Source organism: Leptodactylus fuscus, chromosome 4 (genome assembly GCF_031893055.1).
Source record: "Leptodactylus fuscus isolate aLepFus1 chromosome 4, aLepFus1.hap2, whole genome shotgun sequence".
Lineage (NCBI taxonomy): Eukaryota > Metazoa > Chordata > Amphibia > Anura > Leptodactylidae > Leptodactylus > Leptodactylus fuscus.
The window spans coordinates 24,080,961-24,104,713 of NC_134268.1; the positions used below are offsets into that span (position 1 = coordinate 24,080,961).

The 23,753-nt window shown below is 42.0% G+C and overlaps 1 protein-coding gene across 5 annotated transcripts in view; it reads left to right on the forward strand.

Annotated features, from left to right (window-relative positions):
- TRPS1 (transcriptional repressor GATA binding 1) overlaps positions 1–23,753 on the forward strand; it is a 237,932-nt gene that overhangs the window by 54,073 nt on the left and 160,106 nt on the right. For all 5 annotated transcript variants that reach the window (XM_075270221.1, XM_075270223.1, XM_075270222.1 and 2 more), the window contains one exon: positions 1,471–2,375. In XM_075270221.1, the coding sequence (XP_075126322.1) occupies positions 1,473–2,375 (903 nt within the window). In that variant the 5' untranslated portion in view covers positions 1,471–1,472. The remainder of the gene's footprint in view (positions 1–1,470; positions 2,376–23,753) is intronic.

Here is a 23,753-nt window from a genome sequence, read left to right on the forward strand (position 1 = left end):
CTTATTTCTTTCTTTCCTCATTAGGCTGGCCACCTAATGCTCTATTTTCCTACTATTTCTTGTCTTACCATCTGGGAACCATATACTAACACTAAGGAACTGTTCACATTAACATGGATTTATAAAGTGTTTTTGCATATTTACCTGCATGAGTGGAGTTGCACTGGGTGTGTCTCCCCTGATCTTATAAGAGGCAAGTCTGCAGCAACTCCAGGGTTTTATAGGGAAAACTGCAGAGTATTATGGGAAATGTCTAAGGTATAAAATGATTCCAATTCCCAGAAAGCTGGGTATGTGTTGGTGAAGTTCACATGATGAATTGTTTGTGAGACTACAGCAGCCTGAGGTACAAGGTGTTTGTTGTATGCATTATGGAAATTTTCTGAAGAATTATTTTTTTTGTTAAAACTGGACTTCCTGAAATAAACTCCTTGGATTCTTTTCATCAATCAAGGTCCGATTGTTTTTTTGAAAAAATCCCATGCTTCACAAGCGCCTCTGCCTTGACCTCTTTCTATTCAGCTAATCTGAGCTTGGCCTCCATTTTACCCCATATAATTCCATAGGCTTCCTCCATGGTAGAATTAAAAGGAGTTTAAAAACATTAGATGCCGTCTTACCGAGACAGCTCACTGGACTTTTTTAGGTTTTTGTAAGCAAAAACAATCAACCTTTTCATGTTTAGGAAAAATAGGCAAGCGCTGATGTAGAAAGGCCATTGATGTACAGTAGAATAGATTTGAAGAGTGGGTTGACTGGTCAATGGTGGTCTATTTTATTTTTTTTCAAGAGCATACAAGGCAATCAAATATGTGCTGACTGTTTTCTCCTGGGATTACCTATGAGGTTATCGGCTGTGAAATACTTCATGATCAGCTTATTGTTGGAGGAACCTTCTAACAAGAAGAGATTGTCCAAAGTTGAGGCTATGAAGGACCTCCGATGGGTACCTATTACTTAAGACATGTTTGACATGATATGGTGACTCGTCTCAAGTTTTGGTCGTTGGGTTTCGGGTGTAGAGATCTCTACTGATTGATAAAATGGGCCATGTGCCCCACGGAAGTGATCAGGTCTCAAGTAGACCTGATCACTTCTGACGGGGCACATAGCCCATTTTATCAATCAGTAGAGATCTCTACACCCGAACCCCAACGACTAAAACTTGAGATGAGTCACCATATCAAGACGAAAACGAAACAAAGAGGCACAGTGCACAGTATTTCTGTCCCCTAATTTAACCAACTAGGGTGATCTTGGCTCGAAGACCTCACTATGACCTCAAATGCTTTTCTATAGTAGTCTTAAACCTTTATACCATTTATGGCTAGCACGCTTCAAGGTTTCATTTATAGAGTTTGGTGGATGCCCATGTTCTATGCATTTTTAATACTCCTATTAAATCCTTCTAGATATTGTCTTATTGGTAAAAAATAAAATCTGAATTTAAAATGTTTTTGCTTTCCCTAGATATGGTCCGGAAAAAGAATCCCCCACTGAGAAACGTTGCGACTGAAGGTGAAGCACAGATTGAGTGTGCTGCATCAGAAAGAGAAGATATTTTGAGGAACACAGAATTCTCTACTGATCCGATGCACGAAAATAGTGACCCTTCTAACTCCTTGGAACAAAACAGTGACGATCAATGTTTCCATGATCAAGAACCTTCTTCCAGCTTTAAAAAGGACTCCGAAAGTGTGGGATTCAACGAGCGAGTTGTACTCAACTACAGCCACCTCAAAGGCAGAAATGTCTCCTATGATGAGGTGACAGAAAAGAATATGTTGGCGTTGTCCACTCCAGATACTAGGGTCATTTGCGAGACCCTAAAATCGCCTATAAAGTCTGAGACTGAAGAAACGCAAGATCTGGTTTCTGCTGCCTCTGGGGACACTTTAGAGACTAGAGAAGAAAATGACTTGTCGCCAAGGGCTGCGGACCTCACAATGCAAAGTGTTAAAGTAGACTGTCAAAACTCTAGTCCAGCCTCGGTGGCCTCTGAAAACCTTCAAGTGCCTTTAGATGGGAGTTCAGGGCTGAACAAAACCCACACTGTTGTGTTTGTCAATGACAATTCTGAATCTGCACCTTTATCCCCAGAACTTCAGGATTTCAAATGCAACATTTGTGGTTATGGGTACTACGGGAATGATCCCACAGATCTGATCAAACATTTTCGCAAATACCATCTTGGCCTACACAACCGTACTAGGCAAGATGTTGAACTTGACACCAAAATCTTGGCACTTCACAACATGGTACAGTTCAGCCAATCCAAAGATTTCCACAAGGTGAATCGTTCTGTGCTTTCAGGTGTCCTACAAGACATGAACTCTCAAAGGCCTGTTTTGTTGAATGGAACATACGATGTGCAGGTTAGTGTCTTACTCAAGTAGACCTCTTGTCTGTGAATGCCGTTTTGCGTTGTATCTTGAAGTAGCGAGTGGGGTGATTTTATTTGTGACTCCTGTCCTTGGGTTGTGTCTGGTATTGTGGCTTGCCCCATTAAATTACGCTATTGGGCAAAGCCTGTGGACAGTTGTGGCAGTGTTTTTGAAAGAAAGCCGCCATGTTTTTGTATTCCTGAACAGCCCCTTTATTATTACATATTTAGACAACAAGTAGATTTGATGGTTTTCATATTTTGTGAAATTTCTTGTATTCTACATCTTGATGTTCCTACTTTCTTGGTTCTGTTGTCATGGTCAATAGAAGATGGTGAGATGACTCGAGTACCTTAGGTCAGACTCATCCAAACATGGCGATCTGTTGCTTCTTCAGATGGGCGTACTGCACCCTGGGATGCAATGAGCTCTTTTAGCATTCAAGACAAAGTTTATAAAACATGTCCGCCTTGGCTCTCGATGATTGATATTCAGAAAGATAAATCTTGTATTCACATTCCATAAGTTGCTCCTGGCACTCTAACAGGAGGTGCTCATTGGATCCCAGCACCTATTGCATTATAAAAAATTTCACAGTTGGGTTACTATGTGCAAATTGCACCCCCAACTTGATAGTGCCAAGGTAGCCTCCAACGTTTGCCCTAAATTAACTGTCAGAGTTTGGGTAATCCCTTTTCTTGGAGTCTTACTTAGTGCTTTTCCAGGTTGTAGATATTGATGACTTACCTTCACGATAGGTTTTTGATATCTGGTCGGTAAGTGTGCCTGGAACTGGCCCACCCATATGATATTGCTAACCTATCCTAAGGCCCCTTGCACATGACCATGTGCTAGTTCAGTCTACGATCCAGGTTTTTCCCGGATAGCACACTGATCCGTTCATTTCTGTTGGCCAATGCATACGTCCATGTTCAATCGTGGCTGGCGTCCCATACATGGTAGTATGCAAGGGTCCTAAGGTTTAATTTCCAACCTCTTTAAGTAGAATTGATATTCCCGTATATAACTATAATTCAGACCCTAAGACGCTATCATGTTAGGTTCCTATGAAAACAATAACAGTCTGAGTAACCAAATTTGGCCCTCCCTGTAAATATCCACCATCTTGTAGAGGGTAAGATCACTTTTAGGCAAGTATTTTTGGGGGGCATATTTTACAACCAAATTATGGTACTGATCAAAATACATGTGTGTTGCCAGTCACTGCCTTTGGATGTAATACAGGTGCAAAAAATGTGCAGGCCATGTTCTTATAGGAAACTGGTCTATGGCCAGTATCTATTCTGCTTTTGAAGAGTTGTGCTCCTATTCACTATGTGAGTGGCTGAGCTATCTGGCTTGTATTAGAGGACTACATCAATGGTCTACTTTCACAATGTATCTCTCAAATCTGGCTAGAGTTTGACCTCCTTGGCCATATCCATTGATAGGATCCATGCATCGACTTCCAACAAGTTATATTACTGATTCCAAACTGCTCTTCTGATGTTGCGGCCTAACTTATTAGGAACACACGTCTACTTGTTAATGGACCTGTTGCTTTTGGGAAACGCATTGACACTTATGTACTGAAGATATTATCAGTGCAGTTTTATTGGCTTTTGGTTGTTCTTTATGGAATTGTCCAATAATAATGGAGTAGGTGGTTTTAGATGGTGGCTGGTACCCTAGTTGTTCCTTGTTGGTGTGGAACAAGGCTATATGTGGTATAATGATATTTATATGAGTATATGATATAAGTATCAGTCCTTATCTGTGATCTAGTCGACCTTCAGGCACCAAAGTTGTCTTTTTCTCTGTCCGTGAAGGTACGTTTTTGGCTTTGTTCCAATATAAATGAAATCAAATCAAATCAAACAAGCTTTATTGGCACGTCCGAATTGATATTTGGCATTGCCAAAGCTAGTAAAGTGTGTGTGTGTGTGTGTGTGTGGGAGGGGGGGGGTTGGATTCGGGTGGGTGAGTGGTGGGTATGGGGGGGTGGGGTGGGTGGTTTTGGGTATAACAGTCCGTGGAGTCTCATCTTCCTCTTCGTTTGGCTCTCTTGTTTCGGCTAGATATTTAGGACCTATTCAGGATATAGATCTCTGCGTATTCTGGTATATTGATCTCCATTGGTTGGTCTATTTATGAGCTTATCAATTTGTCACTGGGTGTTTTTGTATATTGTTGCTTTATATTTAGTTGGCTAATTTTATAATAATAAAGAACGTCCCCCGATTTCCGACAATCCGTACAATACATTAGCACACTCTGGCAATGAAATCCCATAGCATTAAATAGTTAAACACGTATTAAGAGAAAAATACGGTATACTATACCAGGCTATTTTAAACCGCGGCCCCCTGCTGCTTCACCAGCTGCAATACTCACCAGGCTGGGATACTTGTCTGCTGGATGAGAGATGATTGACCGGGGCAGCCTTCTCCACGAGACTGCTGATTTCAGGAAACCAGAAGCGGGCAGTGTGTGACGTCTGGCGAGGACGATGCTACTGACTGATGGGACTACAATTCCCATGATACGTTTATAGGCATTGACCGTTACGACGGGGTTGTTTGGATGGCGTTTACTCCATCCTTTAGGTTTGGAAGGTGATGTCTTGCATCGGTAAATCCCATCGCCGCGGTATTTTATCAAGATAACGTTTTGCATTTTTAAAGGTCACTTTCAGGCATCGACTTATTTAATGGAGAAAGTCATTTCGGATTTAATAACATTGTTTTTTAATAGATAAACATTTGCAGTTATTAAAAACCTAAAATGTTATGTTTCTCCGACACATTGAGGGTTGTCGCTATAGAGGTTGCAGATGCACCTGGACCTTTGCCAGGTAGGACAGCGGTGAGGCCTTGTATGATGTGTATTCAGTGGATGTTGGGAAGGTGGGGGAGGATACGCTTTAATAGATAAACACTTGCAACAATGTACAAGGATAAAAGTTATATCTGCGTTGAGGGGTAGAGCTATAGGGGTGCAAATACAAGTTGTACCAGTTCAAGAGGGGCCTGGACTCCTTTTTTGAAAGTAAGAACCCCATTAGTTATGAGAACTACAACTTTTTTAGGATAGGATGTTGATCCAGGGATTTAGGTCCGGTTCACATTTGCGTTTGGGGAGTCTGATGGGGATCCCCCTGAATGCTATACCGAACGCATTGTCAAGTGGTGAGCTTATGAAAGCGCGCGAACACCATAGACTATAATGGGGTCCATGTGTTTTCCGCACTGTGTCCGCATGAGTCATGCGGAGAGGAAAGTAGTACGTGAAGTATTTTTCTCTCTGCATGTTCCATGCGTAAAACTCACAGACCCCATTATAGTCTATGGCGTCCGTGTGTTTTCATTGCTCACCACTTGTCAATGCATTTGGTATTCCATTCGGGGGTCACCATGCAGACTCCCCAAACTGAATACCGAGTGCAGATGTGAACCAGGCCTTAGTCCAGTTGCCACATTTGGAGTTGGGAAGCAATTTATTTATTTTTTCCTCTGATAGATCCATTGGCATCCACCTCCTGGTGTTTTTTTGCCTTCCTCTGACTCAGCTTGGTAAGGTTGGAGTTGATGGGCTTGAGTCTTCATCCATCCATATCTACTATGTTACTATGATACCTTGGCCTGGTAGGATGCCGTTAAGGCTTTGGGTGACGGTCATTTAACAGATGTCTGAGAGTTGGAGGGAGGATTGGCCATGTTGAATTTACCATGCCCTTTAGTTTTTGGGGTGGAGAAGGGGCTTAAGATAAGGCACCTCTAGAGGTTTCTGGCAGCAAATTATCTCACTTTTCCCATTGAAAATGCCTACACATTTGGCGAAACCAAGCTTGCACGTATATGGGGGAGTCAGGAGGAACAGCCATTAGTCAAAAAAGTTTATGACCAGTATTAGTGTTGGCCAAGAAGATGTGCTACGAGGGCTTCATTGCAGCCCCATGGGGTCAGGACTTATTCACAGTAGTATTTGTGGCTGATGCTTCTCCCTGTGTGTTATAGAAGGCCAGTGACATCACGTCCATTTGTCTTGTAGTCCATGTTCTTCTCTATCAAGAAGATAATGGGTATGAGAACAATGACCCTGTGCGTGATATTCAGTGTAGAGGCTGCAACACTTGCCATGGCGTGGTCTGTATGCTGGACCCTTCCCAATCCGATATTGATGACCTATACTAAGAATGGGTCATCAATTTTACAATCCAAGAAAATCCCTTTAACTAGGTAGCTGTTGAAGCCAGGACTCCCAGCATGCAGCCTGTCGGGCACATGGCGAGCTGCAGATTGGAGACCACTGCTTTAGCTTCTGCTTTACTCTGCCTCCATCTATGTATCCTTCCCTCCTTCTTTGATTTACAAGCTATATATACAATTATGTGACAAGCTCCTCTATGTATTTATTATTTCTAAAGATAAAGTACATGGCAGCATTCATCTCTGCTGCGCGGCCTTTGATCTGCGCTACCCGAGCTCTTTACAGCAGAATGTTTAGCTGAATGTAAACACGCATAAACATTCCTGAAATTTTCTATTGTTCTACCACCGATATTACAAACGTGTCTGTGGGATTCTGCTTCTTCAGAACTCAACTGTGCACTTACACTTGGCTGCAGAAATCCTTTTTGGCTGTGGTTGGAAAGTCTTATCAGAATCTGCTTTATATATGAAGCCGAGTCTTTTTTTGCTGGTAATTCACTCTTGATATTCTCAATTCTGGTTGAAAGTGGCCCTAAATATTAACCGTTTGTTTGCAAATTACTCTAACCACTGGCTACTGGAAAGGGGTCTCCAAGACTTCGTATGAATGACCTAAGGAGGACCTTTCACCTCCTCTGCCAAGTCCAACTCTGTGTTATTTAATAGACACTGCTCTACTGACTCTGGCACAGTTGGAATTTTTTTCTCTAGCTCCGACCATTCCCAAGCAATAAGTACTGATGATCTATTTAGGCTGTGTGCTCTCAGGAGGGCGGTCTCGGGCATTAGCAGGCAAAGGGTGTCTTTTTGAGCTCTGACATTGTGCACCACTGATTCTTGCTGAGAATCACGGCCCCTTCCTTAATCTACCCTGACTCTGCCCACCTTACTGTACAAACCCAAAACTAAATACACCGATTGCTCTGCAATGGTGGGTGGTGGGGTGAAACTGTGACAGAATCACTGAAGCTTTGACCATTAAATGATGCAAAGTACTGGACCCTAAATATTGGGCACCAAAACTAAATACGCCATTTGCTCAGGAACGTGGGTGTGCAGAGAAAAAATTTCAAGTGTTCCAGAATGAGTGAAGCCGTGATCATTAAATTATGCAAAGCGCTAGAGCCTAAATATTGGGCAACAAAACTAAATACACCAATTGCTCAGGAACGCTGGGTGGTGGTCGGGTGGGGGAAGCAGAGCAGAATCAGTGAAGCCTTGACCATTAAATGATGCTAAGTACTGGACCCTAAATATTGGGCACCAAAACGAAATACACAGTTTGCTCAGGAACAGGGGGAGGGCAGAGAGAAAATTTCAAATGTGGCAGAATCCGTGAAGTCTTGACCATTAAATGATGCCAAACCCTAGACCCTAAATATTGGACACCAAAACTAAATGCACCATTTGCTCAGGAGTGTTGGGGTGGGCGGACTAGAGAACAAATTTCAAGTGTGCCAGAATCCGTGAAGCCGTGATCATTAAATTATGCAAAGCACTGGACCCTAAATATTGGTCACCAAAACTAAATATACCATTTGCTCAGGAACGGTGGGTGGGGGAGGCAGGGAAAACATTGACCATTAATTGATGCAAAGCACTGGATGGGTGAAAAGTCCTCTTTAAAGGTATTATCCAAGAACCATGCCTATTGGATACGGATGACCTGTCAACAGGATACGTAATCCGTATATGATCTTTGGGGGTACAATACACAGACCCCGCACTGATCAGCTGATTTGGCTGCCAGAAGCTGTATATGGAGTATATACCTAGAAGCATATCTGCCCCTATTGAAGGGAATAGAAGCAGAGTTGCACTTACTCGGTATCACCACTACGAATATAAAAAATTCCAAGTGCTGTAGAATCAATGGATCGGGGCTTGTTGAGTAATGCAAAGAGTTGGAGTTGGTGGGATGATGAAGGGTCTTCTTTAAGTTTTATGATGTTTCTCATCGTATCCTATTGTTATCTGTAACATACCATGGGCCCGCTCATCCCTATTTGTCTTCTTATATCATCTGTCAGCCGTAGACCAGTTTCAGACCACCATTGGGTTCATGGCATTTGGTTCAGTAAAACATTACCGATTTTTTTTTTTTTTTGCCTAGGATTTTTTTTTTTTTGCTTTTTATGCCCCACTTCTCATTTTCTCTTACACATGGCTATACCTACAATTTTCCTTTCAGCTGTCTGTATTTTAATGCTTATACCTGACTGAGCGCACAGAATGTACAAGGGAAGAAAAGTTATTATATTTTTTCTTTTAAGTCATCAATTTCACTAAAACTTTTGCGAGAAGGTTATAGGACTTCGCCATCATGGAAATAGTCATCGTATTATTCGCAAGAGTTATCTCTGCGGGAAAAAAAAGGACAACAGAAGCAAAAAATAATATTGCTGATAAAAGAGGGAAAAACAAATAATATAATAATAATATCCCGTATTCACATTGGTTAGAGTGGATGTAATATTTGTATAGGGTCAGCCATAGCAAAATGTGACATTCAGGAGGAATACATCTAATAATGGGGGAAAAAATAAAAAAAAATTAAAAAAAATTGTATGGTGCCAAATACAAGAAGAAAATAATTTAATAAATAATATTATTAATAATAATAATAAAGAATAATTTCGTCACAATTGTACAATGTATATGCCTATAAATTTATATCTAAAAGTTACACAAATAACACAATAGTAAAACCATCCGAGTGTTACGTTGGTGACAAGATTAGATGCGTCTACAGATGGGGCTTTATTTTTCTACGACTTCCTCGGTCAGGACCACACAATTTTTTTTTACTCCGTTGCTTTTTAGTCTAATTAAAGGGGAACGGCAAAGCCTGGGAAAACTTAATAAAAATTGCTTCAATATGTTGTAATCTCCATTATTCTTTAAGGGTTACGATGAGATTTTTGTAATTAAATGTGATTAAGTCAATCAATCAGAGTCGCGCACTCGCTGCCGGAGTCCATATCTCTACAATCTAATGTAAAGTCTACTTACTTTATTTTATTGTACTTCGAGTGTACGGTAAGACGTCTTGTGGGAAGTCTAAGTGAGTTTGAGGACAGATCAGTACCTTAGGCTATTGTTTTAAAAACCAAAAAATTGAAACTTTTTGGGTGAATCGTAGATTTCTATGGATGATTATTGCAAGTTTGTTTAGAATAATAATCTCTTAGTGACAACAGCCTTTCATGTATGAGCATACATACAGAGATCACTGTCACTTACTGATGGGACCGCCCACTGGACTCCTAAGCACAGAGTGAGAATTTATATAAAGTGCAAGCTATATTGGATATTTCCATCCAAACTACACATCGGTCGTCGATCTGCTCTTTAACTTGATGCTGACAGATACAAATACTTGCTCAACATGACAGTTTCTCCTTAAATGTAACCTGTCCTGTTGAAAATGCATAGCGAACTACAGGCATCATGTTATAGAGCAAGAGGAGCGGAGTAGAATGATATATTACATGGTAGGAAAAGATTTATTCATTTATATCACTGCTCTTCTATGCTTAGGACCGCCCCCTTGACTACATAGAAAGAGCAGAGATATAGAGTTCTATAGAATTGTTCCCCATAAAGTTATATATCAATCTCTTCAGCTCCTTCTCCTCTATAACATGATCGGACTACTTGTTCAATGTAACAGGTTCCCTTTAAAGGAATTTCACTGTACATTGTCACCGGTAATGTCTAAGAAGTGAATCATATCTGGCACGTACGACAGTGTGTGTTATGAATAACAAGAAGCAACTTTCATCCACATTTCTTCTGAATGACAGTATTGAATTATAGGACTATTTTACTGTGTGAGACCTGGCGAGCGTGTCGTCGAACTCCTTCCCTTGCATTGCTCTGCCTGCGTGAGCTGCATGTTCTTCTTTGACTCTGTTCCATGTTAGGCACTGTGTACACGCAGCCTTATCTGTTATGACTAGACTATACAGGAAACTGAGGAGATCTAGTCCAGGAGGGGAAAATCTACTTTACAGAGGGGCCTCACAAGTCAAAGGACACATTACAACTGCATTCACTACATGTGCGCACCATCCCCCAAATTATGGAGTCAAACATCTGATGCGATGCAAGTGTGTTTACACAAGTGCTACCACGGGTTTTACACACTGACTTACTCACTGGTGGGAATATATCTTTTCCAGTCCTTGACACAGACTATTCTAAATATTCATGAAAGGAGGGAGACTTTGGGATGACTTGTCAGATTGTAAGATTGTCTTAATATTGTAGATTTTTAACCAAGACTGTTAGGCCCTGTTCTCATGTAGGAGAATCTTTTTTGCTATGGAATTGGTGGTCTATAGGGTTGAGCCATCGGGATCGGGAAAGAGCGGATCCCGATCGGCGATCGAGCAAATTTCATGATTGGGATTGAATGAAAAATTATTGGAAATCGGATTTTGAAATCTCAAGATCGGCTCAACCCTAAAAGTGACTTTTCCCATAGAGAAGCATTGACTAGGGTTGAGCGATCGGGAAAGATCGGATACCGATCGGCGATCGAGCAAATTTCATCGGAATGATCGGAAATCGGATTTTGAAATCGATCCTAAAATCTCAAGATCGCCTCAACCCTAGTGGTCTAATCTGTCTGGTTCTTGGAGGGTTTTACGGACCTTAACAGGGTATTTTACTTACTTACATCCGTATCTGATCTGACACCCAGACCCCATGCTGATCAGCTTATCCGAGCTATGGGCAGGGCCGGAAGCAGCTGTTCAAATAATAGGTGCAGAGCTGGAGTTCCCCTTTAAGTAGAATCTACAGCAATTACACCATGTGTGAACGAGGTCTAAGGTTTCCAGCGCTTACTGTGGCAGCATTATGGCGCCGAAACTAAAACCCGTCGTAAGAACAAGGACATCCTGTGTCCCCTGCTTAAATGGAGCAATGATCATGTGCACTCCTACTCCATTCAAAGTCTATGGTGCTGACAAAAATAACCAAGCACTCCATCAGTCCCTATAGATTGATTAGAGCTTCTGTGCAATGGTCACTCCGTACAAGTGGTGGACACAGGTTCTCATTTGTCATGGCATCTCATGGTGTCCTAGTGATGGGACCCCTAGTGGTCAGACACATATCACCACTGTGGGCCACTGTGTTTTCTCTCGTGGATGGTCTATCCAGGTACTAAGTTTTACTTATTTCCATCCCAGGTTCTGTTAGTAATGCATTTCCAAATTTCTGGCTGGTTTCAACACAGGGTCACGTGTTCGAGACCAGCACATGGCACCCAAGTCAATCAGTCTCCTTCCCCCTCTCCACTACTACTGTATACTACCTGTATACCATGTGGCACGCCGACAAGATCGTAAAGACATTCCTTATAGTACAGGTAATAAACCCCGAACACAGAGAGTGGACAAGAGGCAGAATGACTTGGTTGCCTAGTACTGGTTTTGATGTTGGAACCATCTTGGAAACTTGACGCGCAGCCCTGGCGGAACCCGGGCCAAAAATGGGTAGAATTTAGTCCTCACCTACCTCCTTTAAATTCCACTAGGCGCCATATTATGGAGATATCCCCAAGAATAATTGTTTGTAGGGGAGAATACCTCCATAACTCAGGGCCATTCGGAGGCATCAGTTGGTTTTACATGGAGGACCTAGGGCTGCAAAATATGGAATATCGGGGGCTCTATGTGCCGCTATACATTGTCATACACATGACCCTGCCATGTACGTGACACTGAAGGTCACGGCCAGTGTTATACATGTGAAATACCACAACAGACAGATATAGTAAGGAAGCAAGGAAGTCAGTGGGATCTCTTCTATCGATATATACTTGTTTGAGAGGGTCAACCAAAATTGCTAAAATAAGGGGTTAACACAAAATCCAAAAACAGCGCCACAATGGTCCTCAGGTTGTATGTGGTATTATAGGTCAACCCAATTCACTTCTACCGGACCCATGGGCAGCTGTTGGGTTGTTCCCGGGAAAAGTCAGCCATGTTTTTCTCGAGCAGTGTCAGACAGGTAGCCTATGATACGAGACGTCGCACACAGAACACGCAGATACTTCACATTTTAATAATAATGGTGATCTAATAATGTTGTATTGTCCTGGCAGTACAGGAGGACGTGGCTGACAGATTTTAGGCATCAATTATGCATTCAGTTCTGCAGAGCGACTAAAGAAAGCAGCACCATCAATAAACAATGAGCGAGGACCCTGCCCGGAAGGGCTTACAAAATAAAGCAAATTGGGGGGGATGGGGGAGGCTTCGGAAAAGTGTTAATTTTGTTCTGGGAACCAGCCAGTTGTGTATATATACATAGGGTGGAATATGAATAATTCTGCATGAACAAGTCACCCAGCCAGTATCTGTGCCAAGACAGGTAGAAAGTGCAAAGTGATCCAACAAAGAAGGAGAAGAGCACGTTCCGTACACAACAGATCAGATTTATCGTGAAGTCCGAGTTTGTGAGAGCTAGTAAGGATTCGGAAGATTTGGAATCACCATTATTATATCCTAGGATCCCTTTAGATCCCTTGAGTATGATAATCGGAAGCCCAAGAAGGGAGGTACAGAAAAAAACCAAAAAAACCCCCAAAAATCTTTCACCTCTCCAGGCTTTGGTTCATTCCCGGGTGTCTTCATCGTCTTCGACCTCTTTTGTGACTTCATTGGCCCCGAGTCACTGCTGAGACCTGTGAATGTTTTTTTTATATATGCGCTCCTCCGCCGGGCTTCCGATTATTTATATTCTGATGTTTGAAGAGATCTTGGACTATAAGAACGATTTGTGGCTAGTGAACCCCAACGATCTTGGGTTGGGGCAAACCTGAAATTTTTCAAAAACTTGTAAAAAAAAAAAAAAAAAAAAAAAAAAAAAAGCAAGTGGGCTTGTTTGGAGTTGTGATAAAATTTAATTTTGAAGGCATGTTTAACAATAATCTGTCGTGTGTACATGAAATCCCATCCACATGTGGTGTGATTTATATATAGGTTTCGGGAAAAATATTCCAGATAACGTGTCGTATCGATCTTTGGTCTTTCTAGTGTTGATGTAAATGACCTATACTAGTCAAGTGGGCGGTAACACCATGTGGTATCTGTGTGCTTTATGTCATGCAGTGACTAGTGCACGGCTAGTAGATCTTAATATTCATTAACAGGGCTTATATCTGTGGAATAGCTGAACAGAATTGGATAAACAGGGTGTAAGCACCGATCAGCTGTGGTATGTTGATGGCCTAGTGACCGGTCCTGTTTATCCACCCATCAACTCTCATCAAAATGGCATACACATGTAAAGGCGAGAGGTCCCTTGGCTCTCCTGACCGAGAATGTATAGTTTTTTTTTTTTTTGTTTTTTTTTTAAATATAGATTGTAAGCCCCATGTAGGGCTCAAAATCTACATTTTCCCCTATAAGTATGTCTTTGGAGTATGGAAGGAAATCCACGCAAACACGGGGAGAAGATACAAGCTCCTTGCAGATATTGTTCCTGGTGGGATTCGAACCCAGGACTCCAGCACTGCAAGGCTGCAGTGCTAACCACTGAGCCACCAAACACGGGGAGAAGATACAAGCTCCTTGCAGATGTGGTTCCTGGCGGGATTCGGACCCAGGACTCCAGCACTGCAAGGCTGCAGTGCTAACCACTGAGCCACCATGTTGCCCTAGGTTTCTATTGTTTTTTTTGTACGCTACTCAAAACTGGGTTGACCATAATTTTTCCTACCTAGACAATCCCTTTATGGAGAGCGTAGAGTCTGGCACTTGTGGAGCGGTTAGCATTATACCATAGTAAATTGAGCAGTTCCTAACTCCAGCTCATCCTAAATCCTGCAGCTGTGTAATCTATTGCAGAGGACAATCTACATTATAAAGTGCTTCCTCCTGTCATGACCCTTCTAAACGCTTCCATGCTAAAGCATTCTTCTCTGTCAGAATCAATGCATTTAATGTGCGATCCTTCCCTGTGAGTGTTACAATGGTCTTAAAAAAGGAGAAAAAAATCCAATTTATTGCTAAATCTGAAGTATCGTGCGGAAAGTTCTGACCTTTAGAGGATTTGTTTATTTGCACAACAGATATATTACGCTAGATTTTATTCACTTGTATATCGCCATCATATTGCAACGCTTTGGCCACTGTCATATATAGGACTCACAAGCGAAGTTCCCTATCAGTATTCCTTTGTAGTGTGGGGGAAACCCGGAGGAAACCCGCACAAATACAGGGGAAACATATAGACTCCTTGCAGTTGTTGTTGGATTCGAACCCAGGACTCCAGCACTGCAAGGCTATAGTCCATGTCATATTTAGATTCTTGTCATTCTCTTATGTATGATGGATTACATATACAATGTATGTGTAGATATAGGACATTGTATAGTAATTGCTATCACTGCTAAGTTTTAGCTTCCTCATCTTCCAAAGACCTGTATTTCTCTGTAATTGTTCAGAAACCTGCTCGACCACAAAAAGAAGGGGGATGCAGCTGCAGTGGAATTTCTCCTTGAGCACCTGTGTTTGATACACCATGGTGACTCAGTGGTTAGCACTGATGCCTTGCAGCGCCAGGGTCCTGAGTTCAAATCCAACCAAGGGCAACAACTGTATGGAGTTTATGTGTTCTCCCCATGTTTGCGTAGGTTTCCTCTAGGTTCTCCGGTTTCCTCTCATATGCCAAAAATATAATGATATTGGGATTGGTTTTACAGTCCGCATGTTGCTGATCAGCAACACTACTACTACTACACATTGGATATAGACATCGCAGATGCCCGTGTCCTGCCGCATGCGCCCATAGAGTTCTATAGGCGAGTCCGTGCAGCACCGTGAATTCATGGCCTTTGCGGACCTGCTCTATTCAGTGCGGACCTCGGTAACAGCCCGGAAGTCTACGGATAAAATATCCAGTGGTGTAAGAGGCCGCACTGAATATAATGTGTCCGCAATTGAAAACCCACAATTGCGGACTTTAAATTATGGTCGCGTAAGACCAGCCTAAAACACTGCAGTTTACATCACCTGTGGCCCCAGGCTAAAGGGGCTCTCAAGAGAGTCTGTCATCCGTTATTTACTCTGGAAGTTGGTATGCATCAAACCCAGGGGCCCTAGGTTGGTTCCGGCCCCAGGTAACGTGATCGGAACCAGCACCTGACCCATGAGTCTCTTCTCCTCCACCCTCTTCTTCTGTGTTCACTATAGTGAGGGAGCTAGGCTGTCTACATCAAGATAATGGTAAGGGGCCTTTCACACGGTGTAACGCGGCATTGATTCTGACTAGAGATGAGCGAGTACTGTTTGGATCAGCCGATCCGAACAGCACGCTCCATAGAAATTAATGGATGCACCTGGTACTTCCGCTTTGATGTCGGCCGGCAGCTTAACCCCCCGCGTGCCAGCTACGTCCATTCATTTCTATGCGAGCGTGCTGTTCAGATCGGCTGATCCGAACAGTACTCGCTCATCTCTAATTCTGACATGTAAACTCATGTCAGAGTCAGCGCTGCAAAATAGAATCCCATTGACTTCAATGGGTTCCGTCTTACGCGCGCTACACATTGAAATCAATGGGAGGCTTTGATTGTTACACGCTTTAAACGGAACCCATTGAAGTCAATAGGATTCTGTTTTGAAGCGCTGACTCTGACACAAGTTTACGTGTCAGAATCAACGCCGCGTTACATCATGTGAACGGCCCCTAAAGCCTCCATGATTCTATAGCGGTGAACACATCAGAGGAGGGAGGAGGCGGAGTAATTCTGGGGGTAGGGGCTACTTCTGATCATGTGTTCTGGAGGGTCAAAAACAGTCCACAACCCCTGGTTTCATTGTATACAACCTTGGAAGATGTAATTGATGGTAGACTCCTTGGAGGACTCCTTTAGTAGACACGCATGAAGTTCAAAAACAGAGAACAAAACCCCATAACAGTCTATAGAATTGTAACAATTCCTTCACTACAGCGTAGAAGAATAAATAATTTGCATTGTCGAGCCTAGAACTGAATCGATATTTGCAAAAATTTCCGAAGCAACATGTTTGCACTTCAAAGCTCGAGCACTTTTTTTTTTATCCCGTAGTAAACAAACGGGTTGTGACAAAAAGTACACGGAGAGGGAGGAAAAAAAAAAGTTGACTCCAGACATCCTGCTTTTTTCACATAGATGGGAGGTGATTTAGAACTTGACCTGCATGTGTGTGGCATTATTTGAGAGAAACAGGGGAACATACCAGAGTCTACATGACGGCTCACTGATAACAGCCAGATGTAGAGGATACATAAAGGGGCCTTTCACTGGTGGTATACAAAAATAAAAAGGCCTTATTGTAAAAGAAAAACATGCGCCTAACGAGAATCCACGTAAGGTAAAATAAAATACAAAAAAAAAAAAAAAGCGCGGCAGTTAAACGGGTCAAGGTTAACCTTGTACATGAACGAAAGTAAACAGACGTCTTGATAAGCGGGTCCCAAGGCGTTCTCCAAGATCTGTCTCCAGTCGCTCACTTTTTTTTTTTTCCCTCGTAGGCTTTGTTATTAATAGTAAAGTTTATGTTTCGATAGAATGGATTGGACACTTTTCCTATGCAGCGCGTTCAGAAATAAAACAGATGTGCGAGCTATCTCTGTTTGAACTAATCGAACTAGAAATAAAACAGCTGATGCTAGACTGCGCCGGCTGCCAAAGTTAGCAAAAAGAGAGAGCAAAAAGTTATAGAAAAAAAAGTCGAGACCGTAGACAAAAGAGACCTAGCAGGCAGCAGAGATTATCTAGTCTAGAGCTGCCTCTTCCCAGACTAGGAACGCTTTCCAAAGTTACATTAGATTCCAGGCACGGGTAGATTCGGTTTTCAAAAAAGCTTGTACGCGGATTTTAAAAAAATTTAAAAAAAGATCGTCGGCGTGGAAGATATCTAGGGAAAAGGTCCGGGCGTGCTGCAAAGAGAGTGAGTAGGAGAGACACTTTTTCCTAGGTGTTTGGGGTTGCACACAAGTGCATCATGTGAACTTGTGTTTTCAAAAAGATTTTATACAATGTTAAAAACTAGAGGTGAGCGAGTACTATTCGAAATGGCCGTTTCGAATAGCACATACCCATAGGAATGAATGGAAGCGGCCGGCACGCTGACTTTGCCAGCGGCCAGCCGCTTAACCCCCTGCGTGCCAGCTGCATCCATTCATTCCTATGGGTGCGTGCTTTTCGAAACGGCTGTTTTGAATAGTACTTGCTCATCTCTATAAACCAAAAGTAGTACTGATAGTAATAAGAGCGGGGTCGCGGAGTCCTCCGATTTTCCAAAGTCCGATTCTTTCTACATAATAAATGGTTGACGGCTACAGAAGCTGCAAAGCTCCTCTAATTCCTTAAAGAGGACTTTCATGTCCTCGGGCACACACGGTTTTATATACCGCTAGTGAATTCAGCGCACTGTTGGCTTTCCCGTTTTGTGCCCCGGGGCTGGAGATATTGGTGTCGTTACCGATAGCTCTTCACTGTCAGAAGGGTGTTCTTGACAGTCTAGCTGGGAACACCCCTCCTGACAGTAATGTCCATATGAGATAAGATAAGATAATCCTTTACTAGTCCCACAGTGGGGAAATTTCAGCATGTTACAGCAGCATAGTAATACAGATACAGGATAATACACAGTAATATATTACAGACGTAGACACACATAAGCTGAGAAGAGAAGATATACTAGGAGTCCATAGCAGCTAAGGAACGGAAGAGAAAGAAGGAAGACTTCATAGTCATAATCATTATTAGTTCTCTGTGCGGAGTGTCTTCGCTTGGTCTGATGTAGATTATACAGCCTGGTCGCGGTTGGAAGGAAGGACTTGCGAAAGCTCCTTCTCACACTTGGGGTGAAGCAGACGGTCACTTACAGTCTTAAAGTCCCATCAAGGTCTCATACATGGGGTGGGATTTGTTCTCCCGCATGGAGGTCACCACGGGCAGTATCCTGTCACCCACCACCTGTACTGGGTCCAGGTGGCTCCCCAGGACAGAGCTGGCCCTTCTGATCAGTACTGTCCATATCTCTGTAATGTCAAAGGAGGCTTTCCTTACCACCCAGCCGTGACGCTGAGCAGTGAGGAACGCAACTCCCCGCCTCCTGACTCGCCCATAGATTAGTAATGGGGGGGGGGGCATTCCTAACCACTCAGCGTCATGACTGGGCAGTAAGGAACGCCCCCTCTGACATTACAGAGATACGGACAGTACTGTCAGGAGGGGCGTTCCAAGCTAGACTGTCGGGAAGGCCCTTCTGACAGTGAAGAGCTATCGGTAATGGCACTGGTAGCTCTTACCTGGGGGCACATAACGGGAAAGCCAACAATGCACTGAATTCAGCGCACTGTCGGTGTTCTAGCGGTATATGTGCCCGAGGACATGAAACGTCCTCTTTTTTTTAAAAAAAGTGATTGAATTCCTATAAAAGTAACTATGTAACAAACTATATCTCTAATATCTCAATAACTTCTAATTAATTATATAATCATTAAAATGTTATGATATAATTAAATGTAATAATATTATTAATTTTATTTTGAAACCCGGTGTCTACCAAAATTGGTCCAGACTCTGACTCCACGACTACGACGCCACAGCCCCGAGTAATAGTTCTAGTAGTACAAACCAATTTTTTCTATAGTTTAATAAGAGGCAAAATATTAAGTTCGTGCACCCAAAGTGACAAAAATCTAAACCTGTGTATACAGTATATTAACTATGTATTATAAATGTATTGGCTTTGGGTGGGTGGAAAAATCTATAACATCTTGTCATAGATATAAGGAACAGATGTTCTTGTAGAATGTGTGAACAAAAATGTGTGTTTGAGGCTTAATGTAGCATACTTGTACAGCAGATGTGCGGATTACTACTGACTCTCAAATCTGTCTGTCTGTGTCTGTCTAAAATCTACAAAAGAGCAGCACCGAAGGGTTAAATTGTGCAAAAATGGGTGCCAATCCCTTTGGTCAACAGTTTATTGACCGTATAAGTAACTCCAAGAAGATACAGGCTGCTCTCCAAAAACGGTGAAAAATTAATTGTCGATCGTTCATTCATTCATTCAGTCGTTCGTTTGTTCATTCATTGGTTGGTTCGTTGGTTTGTTCGTATATTCATTCGTTCATTCATGCCATTGATATCGGGGAGAACTACTGTGGATGGGCCGGGATGTCCTTAGAGGATACATTTTTGACAAACCATACGTTTCAGGCTTACTGTAATGTCTTAGTCATGGAGTGTGACCAAATCTTACTATGGTCTAGAAGTGTGACCAATTCTTGGAATGTTCTAGCAATGGAATTGAATAGGATTGACAGTGGTTGGGGAAGTCTTATATAATATTTGCGTCTCTTTGATATAATGGTTTTCGTAGTCAACTTTGACTGATAGAAAGAAATATGGTAGCGCCTCATATTTTTGGGGATGTCATCAGTACAGGGATAATACACACAGTGATGTCACAGTACTGGGATAATACACACAGTGATGTCACAGTACAGGGATAATACACACAGTGATGTCACAGTACAGGGATAATACACACAGTGATGTCACAGTACAGGGATAATACACACAGTGATGTCACAGTACAGGGATAATACACACAGTGATGTCACAGTACAGGGATAATACACACAGTGATGTCACAGTACAGGGATAATACACACAGTGATGTCACAGTACAGAGATAATACACACAGTGATGTCACAGTACAGAGATAATACACACAGTGATGTCACAGTACAGAGATAATACACACAGTGATGTCACAGTACAGAGATAATACACACAGTGATGTCACAGTACAGAGATAATACACACAGTGATGTCACAGTACAGAGATAATACACACAGTGATGTCACAGCACAGAGATAATACACACAGTGATGTCACAGTACAGGGATAATACACACAGTGATGTCACAGTACAGGGATAATACACACAGTGATGTCACAGTACAGGGATAATACACACAGTGATGTCACAGTACAGAGATAATACACACAGTGATGTCACAGTACAGAGATAATACACACAGTGATGTCACAGTACAGGGATAATACACACAGTGATGTCACAGTACAGGGATAATACACACAGTGATGTCACAGTACAGGGATAATACACACAGTGATGTCACAGCACAGAGATAATACACACAGTGATGTCACAGTACAGGGATAATACACACAGTGATGTCACAGTACAGATATAATACACAGTGATGTCACAGCACAGGGATAATACACACAGTGATGTCACAGTACAGGGATAATACACACAGTGATGTCACAGTACAGAGATAATACACACAGTGATGTCACAGTACAGGGATAATACACACAGTGATGTCACAGTACAGAGATAATACACACAGTGATGTCACAGTACAGGATAATACACACAGTGATGTCACAGTACAGGGATAATACACACAGTGATGTCACAGTACAGGGATAATACACACAGTGATGTCACAGCACAGAGATAATACACACAGTGATGTCACAGTACAGGGATAATACACACAGTGATGTCACAGTACAGAGATAATACACACAGTGATGTCACAGTACAGGGATAATACACACAGTGATGTCACAGTACAGGGATAATACACACAGTGATGTCACAGTACAGGGATAATACACACAGTGATGTCACAGTACAGGGATAATACACACAGTGATGTCACAGTACAGAGATAATACACACAGTGATGTCACAGTACAGGGATAATACACACAGTGATGTCACAGTACAGGGATAATACACACAGTGATGTCACAGTTCAGGGATAATACACACAGTGATGTCACAGTACAGGGATAATGTAGATAGTAATGTGCTTTCCTCTACATTATTAATATCAGGGGTAATATTGCTTCATTTATAAGAACAACTCCGGGAAAAAGCTAGTATAATATCAATAAATTATAAATAATCATTTTTCTGTATTCCGAACTCTATTCTATCTTTATTCTTCGATATCCCAAGCTCAGGCTTTCTATATGGCGGTATAATATTATATACTATCCATTTAAATTGTCAGGACAGATGGGAATAGAAATTATATGCAGCGATAAATTTGGCCTCAGATTATTCTCCTTCTTGAGATCTGGCTTATGGAAACGGTTTTATTAGTGAAATGTCAATAACTCGCATCCTCCTCAGCTTCAAGATTAAACATGAAGGATGCCGAAACTTAATTCAAGGATTTTAGTGATTTATTGCCCGTCTTATAACCAATTCCGGCATTATTCCTAGACATCTGCAGTTAAATGGGCTTGTAACCTGCAGCTTCTCACCTCTCTCCTTCCCCGCTCCTTATAGATTATTTCTATTCGTTTTTTTTTAATGTGATTTTTTTTTTTTTTTTGCAAGATAATTAAAAATAATTAAAAGTTCCAGCCTTCTTTCAAATGCATCTCCCATTGTAATATTTGATTATGAGTGTGTGTGTGTGTGTGTGTGTGTATATATATATATATATATATATATGTATGTATGTATGTATGTGTGTATATATATATATATATATATATATATATATATATATATACATACATATACACTCACCGGCCACTTTAATAGGTACACCATGCTAGTAACGGGTTGGACCCCCTTTTGCCTTCAGAACTGCCTCAATTCTTCGTGGCATAGATACAACAAGGTGCTGGAAGCATTCCTCAGAGATTTTGGTCCATATTGACATGATGGCATCACACAGTTGCCGCAGATTTGTCGGCTGCACATCCATGATGCGAATCTCCCGTTCCACCACATCCCAAAGATGCTCCTCTATTGGATTGAGATCTGGTGACTGTGGAGGCCATTGGAGTACAGTGAACTCATTGTCATGTTCAAAAAACCAGTCTGAGATGAATCCAGCTTTATGACATGGCATTGCATTATCCTGCTGAAAGTAGCCATCAGATGTTGGGTACATTGTGGTCATAAAGGGATGGACATGGTCAGCAACAATACTCAGGTAGGCTTTGGCGTTGCAACGATGCTCAATTGGTACCAAGGGGCCCAAAGAGTGCCAAGAAAATATTCCCCACACCATGACACCACCAACACCAGCCTGAACCGTTGATACAAGGCAGGATGGATCCATGCTTTCATGTTGTTGACGCCAAATTCTGACCCTACCATCCGAATGTCGCAGCAGAAATCGAGACTCATCAGACCAGGCAACGTTTTTCCAATCTTCAATTGTCCAATTTCGATGAGCTTGTGCAAATTGTAGCCTCAGTTTCCTGTTCTTAGCTGAAAGGAGTGGCACCCGGTGTGGTCTTCTGCTGCTGTAGCCCATCTGCCTCAAAGTTCGACGTACTGTGCGTTCAGAGATGCTCTTCTGGCTACCTTGGTTGTAACGGGTGGCTATTTGAGTCACTGTTGCCTTTCTATCAGCTCGAACCAGTCTGGCCATTCTCCTCTGACCTCTGGCATCAACAACGCATTTCCGCCCACAGAACTGCCGCTCACTGGATGTTTTTTCTTTTTCGGACCATTCTCTGTAAACCCTAGAGATGGTTGTGCGTGAAAATCCCAGTAGATCAGCAGTTTCTGAAATACTCAGACCAGCCCTTCTGGCACCAACAACCATGCCACGTTCAAAGGCACTCAAATCACCTTTCTTCCCCATACTGATGCTCGGTTTGAACTGCAGGAGATTGTCTTGACCATGTCTACATGCCTAAATGCACTGAGTTGCTGCCATGTGATTGGCTGATTAGAAATTAAGTGTTAACGAGCAGTTGGACAGGTGTACCTAATAAAGTGGCCGGTGAGTGTATATATATAATTATTTTTTACATTATTATTTTCTATTGGTTCGAATTTTATTTATTTTTATATTTATTCGTTGTGACGTTCATAGTTTGCAAGTGTTTATCGACTGTCTTATCACATTGACAAGTCTGTAGGATAATGTGGTGAATACGTTAACATGGACTCACAACCCACCCTCGGTCCTGCTTGTTCTTACTTGTACATTAGAGAAGAACATCTTGTAGTGATATAGCGAGTGTATGCAAACTACATTATGCATATTGTGGGTAGACTTCACATTTTGTAACCTGTTAGTGCATCGAAGAGATTGGGATAATCACCACCTAGAAA